The 20,517-nt window shown below is 27.3% G+C and overlaps 1 protein-coding gene across 1 annotated transcript in view; it reads right to left on the bottom strand.

The window, feature by feature from the left end:
* LOC145291558 (protein white-like) overlaps window positions 1–20,517 on the bottom strand; it is a 302,163-nt gene that overhangs the window by 79,652 nt on the left and 201,994 nt on the right. Inside the window, exons 14-16 of the mRNA XM_080137621.1 lie at window positions 19,867–19,924; window positions 15,070–15,147; window positions 9,670–9,775 (exon numbers count right to left, since the gene is read on the bottom strand). Of these exons, the coding sequence (XP_079993747.1) occupies window positions 9,670–9,775; window positions 15,070–15,147; window positions 19,867–19,924 (242 nt within the window). The remainder of the gene's footprint in view (window positions 1–9,669; window positions 9,776–15,069; window positions 15,148–19,866; window positions 19,925–20,517) is intronic.

The raw sequence follows: 20,517 nt of genomic DNA, 5'->3' as shown, positions 1-20,517 counted from the left end.
TGTCTAGTATCAATATCATTTCAATTTTAGACATTGTCTAGTATCAATATCATTTTAATTTAAGACATTGTCTAGTATCAATATCATTTTAATTTTAGACATTGTCTAGTATCAATATCATTTTAATTTTAGACATTGTCTAGTATCAATATCATTTCAATTTTAGGCATTGTCTAGTATCAATATCATTTTAATTTAAGACATTGTCTAGTATCAATATCATTTTAATTTTAGACATTGTCTAGTATCAATATCATTTTAATTTTAGGCATTGTCTAGTATCAATATCATTTTAATTTTAGGCATTGTCTAGTATCAATATCATTTTAATTTAAGACATTGTCTAGTATCAATATCATTTTAATTTTAGACATTGTCTAGTATCAATATCATTTTAATTTTAGGCATTGTCTAGTATCAATATCATTTTAATTTAAGACATTGTCTAGTATCAATATCATTTTAATTTTAGACATTGTCTACTATCAATATCATTTCAATTTAAGGCATTGTCTACTATCAATATCATTTTAATTTTAGACATTGTCTAGTATCAATATCATTTCAATTTAAGACATTGTCTAGTATCAATATCATTTTAATTTTAGGCATTGTCTAGTATCAATATCATTTCAATTTTAGACATTGTCTACTATCAATATCATTTCAATTTAAGGCATTGTCTAGTATCAATATCATTTCAATTTTAGGAATTGTCTAGTATCAATATCATTTCAATTTTAGGCATTGTCTAGTATCAATATCATTTTAATTTTAGACATTGTCTAGTATCAATATCATTTCAATTTTAGACATTGTCTACTATCAATATCATTTCAATTTAAGGCATTGTCTACTATCAATATCATTTCAATTTTAGACATTGTCTACTATCAATATCATTTCAATTTAAGGCATTGTCTAGTATCGATATCATTTAAATTTTAAACATTGTCTAGTATCAATATCATTTCAATTTTAGGCATTGTCTAGTATCAATATCATTTCAATTTTAGGCATTGTCTAGTATCAATATCATTTTAATTTTAGGCATTGTCTAGTATCAATATCATTTTAATTTTAGACATTGTCTAGTATCAATATCATTTCAATTTTAGACATTGTCTACTATCAATATCATTTTAATTTTAGGCATTGTCTAGTATCGATATCATTTAAATTTTACACATTGTCTAGTATCAATATCATTTCAATTTTAGGAATTGTCTAGTATCAATATCATTTTAATTTTAGGCATTGTCTAGTATCAATATCATTTTAATTTTAGACATTGTCTAGTATCAATATCATTTTAATTTTAGGCATTGTCTAGTATCAATATCATTTTAATTTAAGACATTGTCTACTATCAATATCATTTTAATTTTAGACATTTTCTAGTATCAATATCATTTTAATTTAAGGCATTGTCTAGTATCAATATCATTTCAATTTTAGGCATTGTCTAGTATCAATATCATTTCAATTTTAGGCATTGTCTAGTATCAATATCATTTTAATTTAAGACATTGTCTAGTATCAATATCATTTTAATTTAAGACATTGTCTAGTATCAATATCATTTTAATTTAAGGCATTGTCTAGTATCAATATCATTTCAATTTTAGGCATTGTCTAGTATCAATATCATTTTAATTTTAGGCATTGTCTAGTATCAATATCATTTTAATTTAAGACATTGTCTAGTATCAATATCATTTTAATTTTAGACATTGTCTAGTATCAATATCATTTTAATTTAAGACATTGTCTAGTATCAATATCATTTTAATTTTAGGCATTGTCTAGTATCAATATCATTTTAATTTTAGACATTGTCTAGTATCAATATCATTTTAATTTTAGGCATTGTCTAGTATCAATATCATTTTAATTTAAGACATTGTCTAGTATCAATATCATTTTAATTTAAGACATTGTCTAGTATCAATATCATTTTAATTTTAGGCATTGTCTAGTATCAATATCATTTTAATTTTAGGCATTGTCTAGTATCAATATCATTTCAATTTAAGACATTGTCTAGTATCAATATCATTTTAATTTAAGACATTGTCTAGTATCAATATCATTTTAATTTAAGGCATTGTCTAGTATCAATATCATTTCAATTTTAGGCATTGTCTAGTATCAATATCATTTTAATTTTAGGCATTGTCTAGTATCAATATCATTTTAATTTTAGGCATTGTCTAGTATCAATATCCTTTTTTATTTAAGACATTGTCTAGTATCAATATCATTTTAATTTAAGACATTGTCTAGTATCAATATCATTTTAATTTAAGGCATTGTCTAGTATCAATATCATTTCAATTTTAGGCATTGTCTAGTATCAATATCATTTTAATTTTAGGCATTGTCTAGTATCAATATCATTTTAATTTAAGACATTGTCTAGTATCAATATCATTTTAATTTAAGACATTGTCTAGTATCAATATCATTTTAATTTTAGGCATTGTCTAGTATCAATATCATTTTAATTTTAGGCATTGTCTAGTATCAATATCATTTCAATTTAAGACATTGTCTAGTATCAATATCATTTTAATTTTAGGCATTGTCTAGTATCAATATCATTTTAATTTTAGTCATTGTCTAGTATCAATATCATTTCAATTTTAGGCATTGTCTACTATCAATATCATTTTAATTTTAGGCATTGTCTAGTATCAATATCATTTTAATTTTAGTCATTGTCTAGTATCAATATCATTTCAATTTTAGGCATTGTCTACTATCAATATCATTTTAATTTTAGGCATTGTCTAGTATCAATATCATTTCAATTTAAGACATTGTCTAGTATCAATATCATTTTAATTTTAGGCATTGTCTAGTATCAATATCATTTTAATTTTAGTCATTGTCTAGTATCAATATCATTTCAATTTTAGGCATTGTCTACTATCAATATCATTTCAATTTTAGGCATTGTCTACTATCAATATCATTTCAATTTTAGGCATTGTCTAGTATCAATATCATTTTAATTTTAGGCATTGTCTAGTATCAATATCATTTTAATTTAAGACATTGTCTAGTATCAATATCATTTTAATTTTAGACATTGTCTAGTATCAATATCATTTTAATTTAAGGCATTGTCTAGTATCAATATCATTTCAATTTTAGGCATTGTCTAGTATCAATATCATTTCAATTTTAGGCATTGTCTAGTATCAATATCATTTTAATTTAAGACATTGTCTAGTATCAATATCATTTTAATTTAAGACATTGTCTAGTATCAATATCATTTTAATTTAAGACATTGTCTAGTATCAATATCATTTTAATTTTAGGCATTGTCTAGTATCAATATCATTTTAATTTTAGTCATTGTCTAGTATCAATATCATTTCAATTTTAGGCATTGTCTACTATCAATATCATTTTAATTTAAGACATTGTCTAGTATCAATATCATTTTAATTTTAGACATTGTCTAGTATCAATATCATTTTAATTTTAGGCATTGTCTAGTATCAATATCATTTTAATTTTAGGCATTGTCTAGTATCAATATCATTTTAATTTAAGACATTGTCTAGTATCAATATCATTTTAATTTTAGACATTGTCTAGTATCAATATCATTTTAATTTAAGGCATTGTCTAGTATCAATATCATTTCAATTTTAGGCATTGTCTAGTATCAATATCATTTCAATTTTAGGCATTGTCTAGTATCAATATCATTTTAATTTAAGACATTGTCTAGTATCAATATCATTTTAATTTAAGACATTGTCTAGTATCAATATCATTTTAATTTAAGACATTGTCTAGTATCAATATCATTTTAATTTTAGGCATTGTCTAGTATCAATATCATTTTAATTTTAGTCATTGTCTAGTATCAATATCATTTCAATTTTAGGCATTGTCTACTATCAATATCATTTTAATTTAAGACATTGTCTAGTATCAATATCATTTTAATTTTAGACATTGTCTAGTATCAATATCATTTTAATTTTAGGCATTGTCTAGTATCAATATCATTTTAATTTTAGGCATTGTCTAGTATCAATATCATTTTAATTTAAGACATTGTCTAGTATCAATATCATTTTAATTTTAGACATTGTCTAGTATCAATATCATTTTAATTTAAGGCATTGTCTAGTATCAATATCATTTCAATTTTAGGCATTGTCTAGTATCAATATCATTTCAATTTTAGGCATTGTCTAGTATCAATATCATTTTAATTTAAGACATTGTCTAGTATCAATATCATTTTAATTTAAGACATTGTCTAGTATCAATATCATTTTAATTTAAGACATTGTCTAGTATCAATATCATTTTAATTTTAGGCATTGTCTAGTATCAATATCATTTTAATTTTAGTCATTGTCTAGTATCAATATCATTTCAATTTTAGGCATTGTCTACTATCAATATCATTTTAATTTAAGACATTGTCTAGTATCAATATCATTTTAATTTTAGACATTGTCTAGTATCAATATCATTTTAATTTTAGGCATTGTCTAGTATCAATATCATTTTAATTTTAGGCATTGTCTAGTATCAATATCATTTTAATTTAAGACATTGTCTAGTATCAATATCATTTTAATTTTAGGCATTGTCTAGTATCAATATCATTTTAATTTAAGACATTGTCTAGTATCAATATCATTTTAATTTTAGACATTGTCTAGTATCAATATCATTTCAATTTTAGGCATTGTCTAGTATCAATATCATTTTAATTTTAGGCATTGTCTAGTATCAATATCATTTCAATTTTAGGCATTGTCTAGTATCAATATCATTTCAATTTAAGGCATTGTCTAGTATCAATATCATTTCAATTTTAGGCATTGTCTAGTATCAATATCATTTTAATTTTAGACATTGTCTAGTATCAATATCATTTTAATTTTAGGCATTGTCTAGTATCAATATCATTTTAATTTAAGACATTGTCTAGTATCAATATCATTTTAATTTTAGGCATTGTCTAGTATCAATATCATTTTAATTTTAGGCATTGTCTAGTATCAATATCATTTTAATTTTAGACATTGTCTAGTATCAATATCATTTTAATTTTAGGCATTGTCTAGTATCAATATCATTTCAATTTTAGACATTGTCTAGTATCAATATCATTTTAATTTAAGACATTGTCTAGTATCAATATCATTTTAATTTTAGACATTGTCTAGTATCAATATCATTTTAATTTTAGACATTGTCTAGTATCAATATCATTTCAATTTTAGGCATTGTCTAGTATCAATATCATTTTAATTTAAGACATTGTCTAGTATCAATATCATTTTAATTTTAGACATTGTCTAGTATCAATATCATTTTAATTTTAGGCATTGTCTAGTATCAATATCATTTTAATTTTAGGCATTGTCTAGTATCAATATCATTTTAATTTAAGACATTGTCTAGTATCAATATCATTTTAATTTTAGACATTGTCTAGTATCAATATCATTTTAATTTTAGGCATTGTCTAGTATCAATATCATTTTAATTTAAGACATTGTCTAGTATCAATATCATTTTAATTTTAGACATTGTCTACTATCAATATCATTTCAATTTAAGGCATTGTCTACTATCAATATCATTTTAATTTTAGACATTGTCTAGTATCAATATCATTTCAATTTAAGACATTGTCTAGTATCAATATCATTTTAATTTTAGGCATTGTCTAGTATCAATATCATTTCAATTTTAGACATTGTCTACTATCAATATCATTTCAATTTAAGGCATTGTCTAGTATCAATATCATTTCAATTTTAGGAATTGTCTAGTGTCAATATCATTTCAATTTTAGGCATTGTCTAGTATCAATATCATTTTAATTTTAGACATTGTCTAGTATCAATATCATTTCAATTTTAGACATTGTCTACTATCAATATCATTTCAATTTAAGGCATTGTCTACTATCAATATCATTTCAATTTTAGACATTGTCTACTATCAATATCATTTTAATTTTAGGCATTGTCTAGTATCGATATCATTTAAATTTTACACATTGTCTAGTATCAATATCATTTCAATTTTAGGAATTGTCTAGTATCAATATCATTTCCATTTTAGACATTGTCTAGTATCAATATCATTTCAATTTTAGGAATTGTCTAGTATCAATATCATTTCAATTTTAGGCATTGTCTAGTATCAATATCATTTCAATTTTAGGCATTGTCTAGTATCAATATCATTTCAATTTTAGACATTGTCTAGTATCAATATTATTTCAATTTTACACATTGTCTAGTATCAATATCATTTCAATTTTAGACATTGTCTAGTATCAATATAATTTCAATTTTAGGCATTGTCTAGTATCAATATCATTTTAATTTTAGGCATTGTCTAGTATCAATATCATTTCAATTTTACACATTGTCTAGTATCAATATCATTTCAATTTTAGGCATTGTCTAGTATCAATATCATTTCAATTTTAGACTTTGTCTAGTATCAATATTATTTCAAGCTTAGGCATTGTCTAGTATCAATATCATTTCAAGTTTAGACATTGTCTAGTATCAATATCATTTCAATTTTAGACATTGTTTGGTATCAATATCATTTTAATTTTAGGCATTGTCTAGTATCAATATCATTTTAATTTTAGGCATTGTCTAGTATCAATATCATTTTAATTTAAGACATTGTCTAGTATCAATATCATTTTAATTTTAGACATTGTCTAGTATCAATATCATTTTAATTTTAGGCATTGTCTAGTATCAATATCATTTTAATTTTAGGCATTGTCTAGTATCAATATCATTTTAATTTAAGACATTGTCTAGTATCAATATCATTTTAATTTTAGACATTGTCTAGTATCAATATCATTTTAATTTTAGGCATTGTCTAGTATCAATATCATTTTAATTTAAGACATTGTCTAGTATCAATATCATTTTAATTTTAGACATTGTCTACTATCAATATCATTTCAATTTAAGGCATTGTCTACTATCAATATCATTTTAATTTTAGACATTGTCTAGTATCAATATCATTTCAATTTAAGACATTGTCTAGTATCAATATCATTTTAATTTTAGGCATTGTCTAGTATCAATATCATTTCAATTTTAGACATTGTCTACTATCAATATCATTTCAATTTAAGGCATTGTCTAGTATCAATATCATTTCAATTTTAGGAATTGTCTAGTATCAATATCATTTCAATTTTAGGCATTGTCTAGTATCAATATCATTTTAATTTTAGACATTGTCTAGTATCAATATCATTTCAATTTTAGACATTGTCTACTATCAATATCATTTCAATTTAAGGCATTGTCTACTATCAATATCATTTCAATTTTAGACATTGTCTACTATCAATATCATTTCAATTTAAGGCATTGTCTAGTATCGATATCATTTAAATTTTACACATTGTCTAGTATCAATATCATTTCAATTTTAGGCATTGTCTAGTATCAATATCATTTCAATTTTAGGCATTGTCTAGTATCAATATCATTTTAATTTTAGGCATTGTCTAGTATCAATATCATTTTAATTTTAGACATTGTCTAGTATCAATATCATTTCAATTTTAGACATTGTCTACTATCAATATCATTTTAATTTTAGGCATTGTCTAGTATCGATATCATTTAAATTTTACACATTGTCTAGTATCAATATCATTTCAATTTTAGGAATTGTCTAGTATCAATATCATTTCAAGTTTAGGCATTGTCTAGTATCAATATCATTTCAATTTTAGGCATTGTCTAGTATCAATATCATTTCAATTTTACACATTGTCTAGTATCAATATCATTTCCATTTTAGACATTGTCTAGTATCAATATCATTTCAAGTTTAGGCATTGTCTAGTATCAATATCATTTCAATTTTAGGCATTGTCTAGTATCAATATCATTTCAATTTTAGACATTGTCTAGTATCAATATCATTTCAAGTTTAGGCATTGTCTAGTATCAATATCATTTCAATTTTAGGCATTGTCTAGTATCAATATCATTTCAATTTTAGACATTGTCTAGTATCAATATTATTTCAATTTTACACATTGTCTAGTATCAATATCATTTCAATTTTAGACATTGTCTAGTATCAATATAATTTCAATTTTAGGCATTGTCTAGTATCAATATCATTTTAATTTTAGGCATTGTCTAGTATCAATATCATTTCAATTTTACACATTGTCTAGTATCAATATCATTTCAATTTTAGGCATTGTCTAGTATCAATATCATTTCAATTTTAGACATTGTCTAGTATCAATATTATTTCAAGCTTAGGCATTGTCTAGTATCAATATCATTTCAAGTTTAGACATTGTCTAGTATCAATATCATTTCAATTTTAGACATTGTTTGGTATCAATATCATTTCAATTTTAGGCATTGTCTACTATCAATATCATTTCAATTTTAGACATTGTCTAGTATCAATATCATTTCAATTTAAGACATTGTCTAGTATCAATATCATTTCAATTTTAGGCATTGTCTAGTATCAATATAATTTCAATTTTAGGCATTGTTTAGTATCAATATCATTTCAATTTTAGGCATTGTCTAGTATCAATATCATTTCAATTTTAGGCATTGTCTAATATCAATATCATTTCAATTTTAGGCATTGTCTACTATCAATATCATTTCAATTTTAGACATTGTCTAGTATCAATACTATTTCAATTTTAGACATTGTCTAGTGTCAAATTTCATTTCAATTTTAGGCATTGTCTAGTGTCAGTATCATTTTGTCGTGATGAGATATACAGTTGGAAATAGCGTTTTTGTTTGCTTGTCTCGTGAAATCGGAAAATTCTGGAGGAGGAGGGTCTTTTGTTTGTTTTTGTATTTGTGTTAGCATGTCAAGTTTAAGTAGGAAATATCGTTTTCGTCGATAAAACCTTTTTAGTTGTGATGGAAAATGTACGACAAAACTATATCCACTCTTGTTTCTTTCCTACGCTTTTTTCAATTTTTAACCTTTTGTAGAACCACCGCGTTTCATGTCTCCAACAATACAAAATTGTAAAAAATGCTAAAACCCAGAAAATATTAAATGAATGAAACTTACAATAATTAAAATACAAAGTAGTTAACAGTTTAGAATTAGCAGTAGAATTAAATTCTCTACCGACCTGTATAATTTGAATGGTAGAAACTGCTTTTAAGAGTTTTCTTTATTTCAGCATTTTATTTTTATATAAAACAACATATATTGTTTAACTTCTAGTTTAACTTAAGACGAATAAGTGTAGTTTTTTAATGGTTTTGGAGAATGTTTGCCACTTGGACTGTGGTTCACGGTAGGTTATGTAAGTATTTTACTCTTTTCATTCTGAATTTAACCAAGGTTAAACCACATGAACATCGAAATAAAATTCTGAAAGAAAACATTACCAGTTAAACATGTTAAATATATACAGGTCAAAAAAACATTCAATTCTACTGCGTTTGATATAAATTTATTGTGGATTTTATTTTGTGATATAAATTTATTCTAGATTTTATTTTTTGATATAAATTTATTCTAGATTTTATTTTTTGATATAAATTTATTCTGGATTTCATTTTTTTGTTTACGGGTTCTCGACTGTTAACTATTCTGCACTTTTACAAAACTTACTCAGTATTCACAAAAAAACCTCCAAAGATCAGTAAGGGTATCATCAAGGGAGGAGCCAAAGCAAGAGCCGCCGTGGTTGAGCGAGCCAAACAAGAAACCATGTACCCTGTGAATATTGTGAAAAGAAAATCAATTACATTCATGCATACACGAGTCTAAATAGGAAACTCGCTCCGTAGATTAATATCCTATGTGATGTTATAACTTGAATTATCTCCCCTTTTTTTTTTTTTTTTACACAGTGATCACCACTTATCAAGGCCCGGAAGCCACTCAGGGATAAGGGTTATTGCAAGTACATTACGTTGGTGTGGAGATTTGATGAAGTGTTTAATTAAGGGGGCGGTTCATTAGGAATTTGTTAACATTGGACTTGAAGACATTTAAGTTGTAGTCCGGAGGGAAGCAGGCAGACGGAACAGAGTTCCACAGGCGTGCAGTTCTAAGATAGAAGCTTTGTTCATGGAATTCGCGTTTTGATTTAGGCACAGATATAGAGTGGGGGAAATTTTTCACAGTGGATTCAGCTAGATGGGTGTTTTTCGTGAAAGATTTGCGAGGGGCGACCAGAGATTGGAGTTCAGACGAGCACCTGCCATGGAAATAACGATAAAACAAGGATAGGCTCGCATCGTCTCTTCTGTGGGAGAGAGGCTGCAGGGTAGAGAAAAGGGCATCCCCCACTAAACCACGAAGTCTATTTTGTACTCTGTCAAGGCAGGATAGGCTGTTTTTAGCAGCTCCTGCCCAGATATGGCAACAGTATTCTATCCTTGGACGTACTTGGACTAATTTCATGCAAAACACCCGTCTAGCTGAATCCACTGTGAAAAATTTCCCCCACTCTATATCTGTACCTAAATCAAAACGCGGATTCCATGAACAAAGATTCTTTCTTAGAACTGCACGCCTGTGGAACTCTGTTCCGTCTGCCTGCTTCCCACCGGACTACAACTTGGATGTGTTCAAGTCCAACGTTAACAAATTCCTAATGAACCGCCCGCTTAAGTAAACACTTCATCAAATCTCCACACTAACATAATGTACTTGCAATAACCCTTATCCCTGAGTGGCTTCCGGGCCTTGATAAGTGGTGATCACTGTGTAAAAAAAAAAAAAAAAAAAAAAAGATTCTCTAAATAAGAAAGTAGTCGGATGGGTCTCTGTATCAGAAGTCTTTGTCTAACGCAAAGAAACAAAACTTTTTGGCTAAAACGTCAAGCAGAGGTTCGCTAGTCACAAGTTGAGTACAGTTCATTGTTCACAACATGAAATATACGTCGATGTTCTCTATTCGCATGTCTTAAACGCTTCTCCCAGCGGCTCGCCTTTTATGTTTCGGGCACACCTAATTTGCATATACCACACGAGATTGCTAGAGATCTACGCATGATCGGAGGCCTTAAACGACAACGGCCGCCATCTTGGGCCTCTTCTTTTTTTTTTTTTTTTTTTTCAGCCTACTGCCGAGAGATTCTCGCCCGTTTCTGAGGTAGGTCCTCTATGTCTATCACAGCCCCCCCGCCCATGGGTTCAATAAGGCCTTTTATGGCACTGAAATCGTACAATGTGTGTTTGCATTAGACTACATTTGAAATTATAAAAAGCTAAAACGATACATGCTTTTTTAAAAGAAATATTTATTTACCTTTAAAGATAAAAAGTAAATATTTCTTTACAGGAAAAAAGCACATATCGTTTTGGCTTTCTAAAATTTTAAATTTTAATATCCATTTCAGAACACTATTTCAAAATAACTGCCACCCTATTTTTTTAATTGATACTTTTTAAATTCATCTTTAAATAAGTTTTATTATTATTATTATTTAACGAGAATTTAATCATGACGTCCAATGAAGGTTATCCCATTGCACAACAAGGGTAAAAAACGAAAGAATACTACGATAAACAATTTTTTTTAATAAATAATAATAATAATAAAAAATGCAAGAGAGCTATATGCCCAGTCTGTTACATCCAAAGTAGCTGATCAGCAGCTTGGTTCCCACCAGTTTTGGCAAATAACAAATAGGATCCTGAACAGAAGTGTGCGTTCTATCCCAACCATTATCAATGGACCAGAGGTCATCTCGTCAGCATCAGACAAGGCCAAACTATTTGCCAAGAACTTTGCAGCTAATTCTACCCTATGCGACGAAGGCCATCAACTCCCCATATTTCCTCCTATAACACAGAACAAGCTAGGTAACATACAAATATCTGTGCATGACGTCACCAAGCTAATTAAGAACCTAGATTCCAGTAAAGCAATTGGCCCTGACGGCATTCAATTATAGTGTTAAAAAAGCTTCAACCTGAACTTACTCCCATACTTACAAAACTTTCAGCGTTGCCTTAAGGAGAAGTGCTTTCCAACACCCTGGAAAACCTCATCAGTATGCCCTGTATTTAAGAATTCAGGTGATAATCATCTCCCTCTCAGTACAGACCAATAAGTCTCCTGTGTGTTATGAGTAAGTTGCTGGAATCCATATTAAATAGAGAAATAATCAACCACCTCAGCAGATATAATCTTCTTAGTGACACGCAATGTGGTTTCCGTTCTGTAAGGTCTACCGCAGATGTGCTAACGGTTATATCTCATAGGATTAGTGAATCTCTTGACAAAGGCTTCCTTTCTAGGGCAATTGCTCTTGACATATCAAAGGCCTTCGACAAGGTATGGCATAAGGGCCTACTTCACAAGATTTCTAGCTACGGGGTAACTGGAAATGTTTTCTCTATCATTAAATCATTTCTCTCTGATAGGCTCATAAGAGTAGTGGTTGATGGACAAAAATCAGAGGCCTGCAGTATTAATGCTGGAGTCCCTCAAGGGTCCATCCTGGGCCCAACTCTCTTCCTGATCTACATCAATGATCTCCCTAAACACATACTTAAATCATTCGTTGACATCTATGCTGATGACACGACCATCTACGGCAACACATCAAAGGCTGTAAATGACAAAGTTCTCTCTGATTCTCTCTGATCTCGAGCGCGTGGTTCGGTGGGGGAAGACGTGGCTGGTTACCTTTAATGCATATAAAACCAAGCTTCTATCTTTACATCATAAACGCTCTGATCCCCATCTGGCATCAATTGAAATGGATGACTCTCGTCTAGGAGAAGCCCCATATTTTGACAAGCTTCTGGGTTTGACCTTTACTCCTGATCTGAAATGGAACACGTACATCAAGTTTGTGGCCAAGGTCGCTGGGAAAATGGTGGGATCCTTCTACCGCTCCAGAAGATATCTCACTACTGATGCAATTCTCTATCTATATAAAAACCAAGTATGTCCAAGGATGGAATACTGCTGCCATATCTGGGCAGGAGCTGCTAAAAACAGCCTATCCTGCCTTGACAGAGTACAAAATAGACTTCGTGGCTTAGTGGGGGATGTCCTTTTCTCTTCCCTGCAGCCTCTCTCCCACAGAAGAGACATTGCGAGCCTATCTTGTTTTATCGTTATTTCCATGGCAGGTGCTCATCTGAAGTCCAATCTCTGGTCCTCCCTCGCCAATCTTTTATGAAAAACACCCGTCTAGCTGAATCCACAGTCAATAATTTTCCCCACTCTTTATCTGTGCCTAAATCAAAACGTAGATTCCATGAACAAAGCTTCTTTCTTAGAACTGCACGCCTGTGGAACTCTGTTCCATCTGCCTGCTTCCCACCTGACTACAACCTGGATGTGTTCAAGTCCAACGTAAACAAATTCCTAATAAACCGCCCCCTTAAGTAGACACTTCATTAAATCTCCACACTAACGTACTGTAATTGCAATAACCCTTATTCCTGAGTGGCTTCCGGGCCTTGATAAGTGGTGTCCACCGTGTAAAAAAATAAATAAATAAATGGAAAGGCAAATAGGGAAAGAAAGTTTTATGTTCACTAATAACAGTGTCTGCCAAATTAGTCCCTCTGGCGGTTCTCAAAGAACTCCATTAACAATATTGTAAGGGATGGTAGGGGTAAGAATATAGATGTAGTCAGGACTTACTGCGTGTCAAAGAACTTAAACAAAAAACACGTCAACACTTAATTTTTTTAAAAGAGGGTGTATGTAAATCATCTCCCTTGCGCTATTAACTTAAATGTTCTCATTTGAGAAAATTTCAATCCTTTTGGTTCTGTCATCCAAGAAAATAATCCAAATCTTCTGTGGTGTAATGTATTTCTATAGAAGATTTCTTGGTTCCTTTTGACGTGAATTCTAACGCCTCATTGGAGTTAGTATTCTTTTTTTTACAAAACCAATTCTAGGCCTTAAAATAGTTTTTTCTTCCTCGGTGAAAGGGTCATTGTAATTTCGTTTACAACTGATTTTTTAAACAGTCTTTTCGGACTAATTCTGTGTCGTCTTACTTGACGAATCCCAATTGAAGAAAAAGAAATCAAACCACTGGTTTCTCTTGTTTAAACTTGCGATTTTTAACGTCTTTTCTCTTGACGCGGGATAGCAAGCCGACTTCTTTCTCGTGTTCAAAACTTCCAACAAAATGACGCACACATCTCCTTTTATCAATCAGAAGGCACGCATTCAACACATGATATAACAAGCAGTAGCAGCACAAGATACACCAAGAAAAGGGGGTAAAGAAGGGGAGGTAGAGAGAAGGAAAGACAGAAGGTGGAAAAATTATTATTGTTGTTATTGTTGTTGTTATGTTGAATTATTTGTTTCTTTTAACTGAATATTTTCTTAGTGTCTAACAAAAATACTGAAGAAAGTTGAAGAAAAAATCTTTTTTTTAGTTTTAAATCTGTTGAAAAATATTTTTATGTGAAATTTTTCTAAACCTATTTTCGTAATAATAAATACAATTTTTATCGAAGTATTTGTACACTAGTAACTTTATTGCTTATATATATATATATATATATATATATATATATATATATATATATATATATATATATATATATATATATATATATATACGAGCAAACAGTTAATAAAACATGTTAAAAAACACTTTGAAATGGGTTTAAAACATATTTAATCTGAAAAGGAAATACTATATAAGTGGATAGTCCTTAATCCGCGGAGTTTCGAAGAAATACGCTCCTTCTCATCAGAGGGTAAGAATTAGCAAAATGCGGGATCGGATTTTGCAAGCAAAAGTATTTGATGAAACAACAAGTAAGTCAAAGATCTTACTTGATAACAAAAAAAGTGAAGTCGAGGGAATATGGTGAAGAAAAAGGTGATTACACATGAATGGATAGTCTGGTGGAAGATAAATAATCCAGTGACAATAAAATCCAAATATATAACCATTTAATATAATATACCTAACCATTTAATATAAAACGCTTCTTTCGAACACCTGACGCATCATCGTCAATTAAATCGTAATACTAAAAACATATATTTAATATCTTCACACTCACCGAAAGATGCGGCGATGTTGCTGACCAAAATCACAATACCACAAGAAATAAAAAATGCGCCCACATCATCGTTTAATCCTGAAAAGAGACGCATATGCATTAAATACAATAATGACGCATGTGTTATATAAACATTTCATCACCGTATGTTTTAATCCCCATGTGTTAAATATACATTTAATCACCATGTGTTATATATACATTTAAACACCATATGTTATATATACATTTAATCACCATATGTTATATATACATTTAACACCATGTGTTATACATACATTGAAACACCAGGCGTTATATATACATTTAAACACCATATGTTATATATACATTAAATCACCATGTGTTATATATACATTTAAACACCATATGTTATATATACATTAAATCACCATGTGTTATATATACATTTAAGCACCATATGTTATATATACATTAAATTACCATGTGTTATATATACATTTAAACACCATGTGTTATATATACATTTAATCACCATGTGTTATATATAAATTTAAGCACCATATGTTATATATACATTTAAACACCATATGTTATATATACATTTAACACCATGTGTTAAATATACATTTAATCACCATGTGTTATATATACATTTAAACACCATATGTTATATATACATTAAATCACCATGTGTTATATATACATTTAAACACCATATGTTATATATACATTGAAACACCATGCGTTATATATACATTTAAACACCATATGTTATATATACATTAAATCACCATGTGTTATATATACATTTAAACACCATATGTTATATATACATTAAATCACCATGTGTTATATATACATTTAAACACCATGTGTTATATATACATTTAATATGAAATCATAAAAATTGGTCAGTCATCTCATAATATGTATAGCAATAACATACTGAATTTTCAAGAGTCCAATGACAATTTTAAATATTTATACAAAAAATATCTGAAAACTTATTTAAGGCACCTTATATATATGATGATCCCTTAAATTAACATTAGGACTATTGTGAATTCGAGAGAGCAAGTTGATGCATTGATTGCAGGTGATTAAATGACTAAATAGTTTTACAACGAATGATAAAGATATAAAAATTAAATAAGTTTTTTTATATAGTTTGAAACTATATAAAAAAAACTTATTTAATTTTTATATCTTTATCATTCGTTGTAAAACTATTAAAAAAACTTCCAAGACTATATATATATATATATATATATATATATATATATATATATATATATATATATATATATATATATATTAAAAAATCAAGTTCATGTTAAAAATAATGAAGAAAAATATTAAAATACTTGAGGAAAACATGAAAATACCGGAGAAAAACTTATAAATATTGATAAAACAACATGAAAATACTGAAGCAAAACTTTAGAATATTTGAAAAAACTTTTAAATACTGAAAAAAAAATTTAATCTTAATAAAAATATAAATTTCCTTAAGAAAACTTTAAAGTACTGGAGAAAACTTTAAAATACCGAAGAACATATTCAAAATACTGAAGAAACCCTTTAAAATACTAGAGAAAGCATTTTTAATGACTGAAGATAAACTTAAAAATACTAATGAAAAACATTATTGAAATTTTAAACATATTGAGGAAACCCTTTAAAAATAGGAACAAATCTTTAAAATACAAAAGAAAAACATTAAAATACAGAAAAATACATTTAAATACTAAAGATAAAATTTAAAATACTAAAGAAAAACTTTTAAAAACTGAAGAAAAAACTATGAAATAAAAATAAAATTTAAAATATTGAAAAAACATTAATCAACTGAAGAAAACATTAAAATACTGAAATACATATACAATTGCAGAAGAAAAACAAAAATACTTAGGAAAACTTTAAAATCATAAAAGAAAAACATACAAATACTGAAAGAAAAACTAAGTACTAAAAAATTTAAACTACCTAAGTTAAACCTTAAAATACTAAGGAAAAGTATTAGAATGTGCAGAAAAACATTAAAATACTAGTAACAGTTTAAAATACAGAAGAAAACATTAAAATACTGAAGTAAAATTTAAAATACTGAAGAAAAACTGCAAAATACTTTTTTTAAATATTTATTCTCAAGAAAAACTTTAAAATACTAAAGAAAAACTTTTTAATATGGGTAAAAACTTTAAAATACTGACAGATAAACTAAAAAATACTGCAGAAAATCTTCAAAATACCGAATATAAAGTTTAAAACACTGATTATAAACTTTAAAATATTCATAAATACTCATGAAAGACAATAACATCTGAAGAAAAACGTTAAAATACTGAAGAAATTGTAAATACTGACATAAAACATAAAAATACTGATGAAAAATTTTTAATTACTGAAAAAAGATTAAAATAATTATTTAAAACTTTAAAATACTATAGAAAATCTTTAAAATACTGGAGAAAATACTGAGGAAAACATTTAAATACAAACAAAAACACATTAAAACACTGAAAAAACTTTAGAATGCTGAAAAATACTGTCAAATACTTGAGAAAATATATTAATATATATAAAACAGTAAAGTACTTTAGAAAAATCATATTTGAAAAACTTTAAAATATTGAAGAAAACATAAAATACTTTTTAAAAAACTTTTAAATACTAAAGAAAACATACCTGATGAAATACTAAAAAATACTAAATTAAAAATAAATACAGAAAGAAAACATTTAAATACTGAAGAAAAACCTTTAAATGCTGAAGAAAAACTTTAAAATACTAGAGAACATCATAGTATTACTGAAAAAATCTTTAAAATACTGGAAAAAATAAAAAATTCAATTAATAGAAAACTTTAATATACTAGAGAAAAACGGTTAAATGGTTAAAAAAAACTTTTAAAATACTGAAAAAAGAATTAATGCTTAAAAATTTTTAATTACTGATGAAAACTAAAAAAACTTAAATATACTGAAGAAACCCTTTACAAACTTTAACAAACTAAAGAAAAAAAATTAAAATAATGAGGATTCCTTTTAAATACTGAAATAAAAAATATTGAACAAATACATAAAATTACTGAAGAAAAATATTTAAATACTTAAGAAAAACATTAAAATTACCGAGAAAAATGTTTTTAAATACTGAAAAACTTAATAATACTGAAGAAAAACTTTAAAATACTGAAAGCACTTTTAAATGCTGACGAAAGACATTAAAATACTGTAGAAAACTTTAAAATACATAATAAAAAATTTTAGATACTGGGGAAAAGCTTCGAAATACTTCAGAAAAACATTAAAATACTGAGAAAATTTAAAAAACCAAAAGAAAACTTTAAAATACTGAAGCAAAATTAAAACATTGAAGAAAAATTTTAAATACTTTTAAAAAATATTAAAATACAAAAAAACTATTAAAATACTGAAGAAGAACTTTGAAATACCGAAGAAAAATATTAAAATACTGAAAAACTATTATATACTGAAGGAAAAAAATACTGAAAAAACTTTAAAATGCTAAAGAGAACATTAAAATATTGAAGAAAAGTTTTAAATACTAAAGAAACACTTTAAAATACTTTAGAAAAATATTAAAATACTGAAAAAAAATTTAAATACTAAAGAAAAACATATTTATACTGAAGAAACACATTTGAATACTGAGGAAATACTTTAAAATACTAAATATAAATAAATACAGATTTAAAAACTGAAATAAACATAAATACTTTGAAAAACTTTACAATGCTGAAGAAAAAAGAAAAAATACAAAACTAAAATCTTGCAAATACTGTAAAGACATAAAAACCTGAATTACTAAAAGAAAACTTTAAAATACTGGAGAAAAACGGTTAATATAATGAAAAATAACTTTTAAATACTGAAGAAACGTTATAGTACTTAAGAAAAACTTTAAATTACAGATGAAAAACTTGGAAATACTAAGAAAAAATTTTAAATACTGAAGTAACCCTTTACAATACTGGAGAAAAACATTATAGTGCTGAAGAAAAACAAAAAAAAAGCTGAAAAACATTTTTTAAAAACTTAAGAAAAACATATAAAACTTAAGAAAAACATAAAAAATACTGAGGATTCCTTGAAAATACTGAAATAAACATATAAATACTTAAGAAAACATTAAAATACTACTAAAAAAACACTTCCAAATACTGATGAAAAATTTTGAAATACGTAAGAAAAACATTAAAATACTGGCGAAAACTTTAAAATATAAGAGAAAAACTTTAAATACTGAAAAAGATATTTTTAATTCTCAAGAAAAACTTAGAAATACTAGAGAAAACCTTTTAAATACTGTTTAAAACTTTTAAATACTGAGAAAAAACTTTAAAATACTGATGAAAACCTTTAAAATACTAAAGAAAAAGTTTAAAATACCGAAGAAAAACTTTCAAATACTGAAGAGAACATTAGAATACTGGAGAAAATGTTAAATACTGAATTAAAAAAATTAAAATATTGGAGAAAAACTTTCAAATACTTATATACTTTTATAATTATTGGTAGATTTTCACAAACATCGGAAATGTCTTAATTTGCATAAATGGGTGGCCTTTTTGCCCTTTTTACGTAAAACAAAATAATTTTTTTTTTTTTTGCAGAGGGTGCCCACATTACGATTCCATACGTTTATCAAATATATTGTAAAAGCAACTGTGATCGGTTTATTATTTCAGGAGTGAATTCTATAAACATATACACCTTTCTAACTTTATATTAATAAACATAAGGAAAAGAAAATATCTTTCGAGATTAAAAGATAAAAAATTAAAAACGAGGACATAATAAAACTTACCAACCATCCAGTAATCGATACTCATGAATATCAAAGGGAACAATATATGAAACGGAATCTGAAAATATTTTAAAGAAAAATCATTTTCCTAAGAAATATTAAATACATTGTGCTTTCGGAGAACATCTAAAAACGTGTGCGAAATCTGACGGCGTCTTTTCGATTCGGATATTCGAGTCTATGAGCGAGAAAATAAGAATCAAGTGACTGTTATGAGATAGCCTGTTTTAAAGAGTGGTGCAATCGCGTCAGAGATAGATGTATTTGCTCTCTCTTCCCAACAGTGGGGGGGGGGAACAAACCGAATATCTTCACATGCACAGCATTCAGCAATAACTGAATCATTGAAAAATGCTTTCCAGTCGGTAGTAAAAAGGGGCAAAAATAAATAATTATATTTAATGCTACACTTTCTATTCCCATAAATATTTTTAAAAAACATCTCCAAGAAACAATCGATAGCGCTATTCTTGAGAGTCCAACGTTAAAACTCCCCAGCCTGATATTCGCAGGCAATATGAAGTGGAATACGTGGATAGAAGATGCTGCCAAGTTTATCGCAAATCAGGCTTCTACCGCTCGAGAAGATAGCTCACTACTGATGCAATTCTCTATCTATTTAAAAGCCAAGTACGTCCAAGAATGGAATAC

The sequence above is a fragment of the Euprymna scolopes genome, chromosome 12 (genome assembly GCF_053919585.1).
Source record: "Euprymna scolopes isolate OS-2025 chromosome 12, ASM5391958v1, whole genome shotgun sequence".
Taxonomy (NCBI): Eukaryota; Metazoa; Mollusca; class Cephalopoda; order Sepiida; family Sepiolidae; genus Euprymna; species Euprymna scolopes.
The sequence above is the reverse complement of the archived record's forward strand: the minus strand, read 5'-3'. Positions and strand labels throughout refer to the sequence as shown.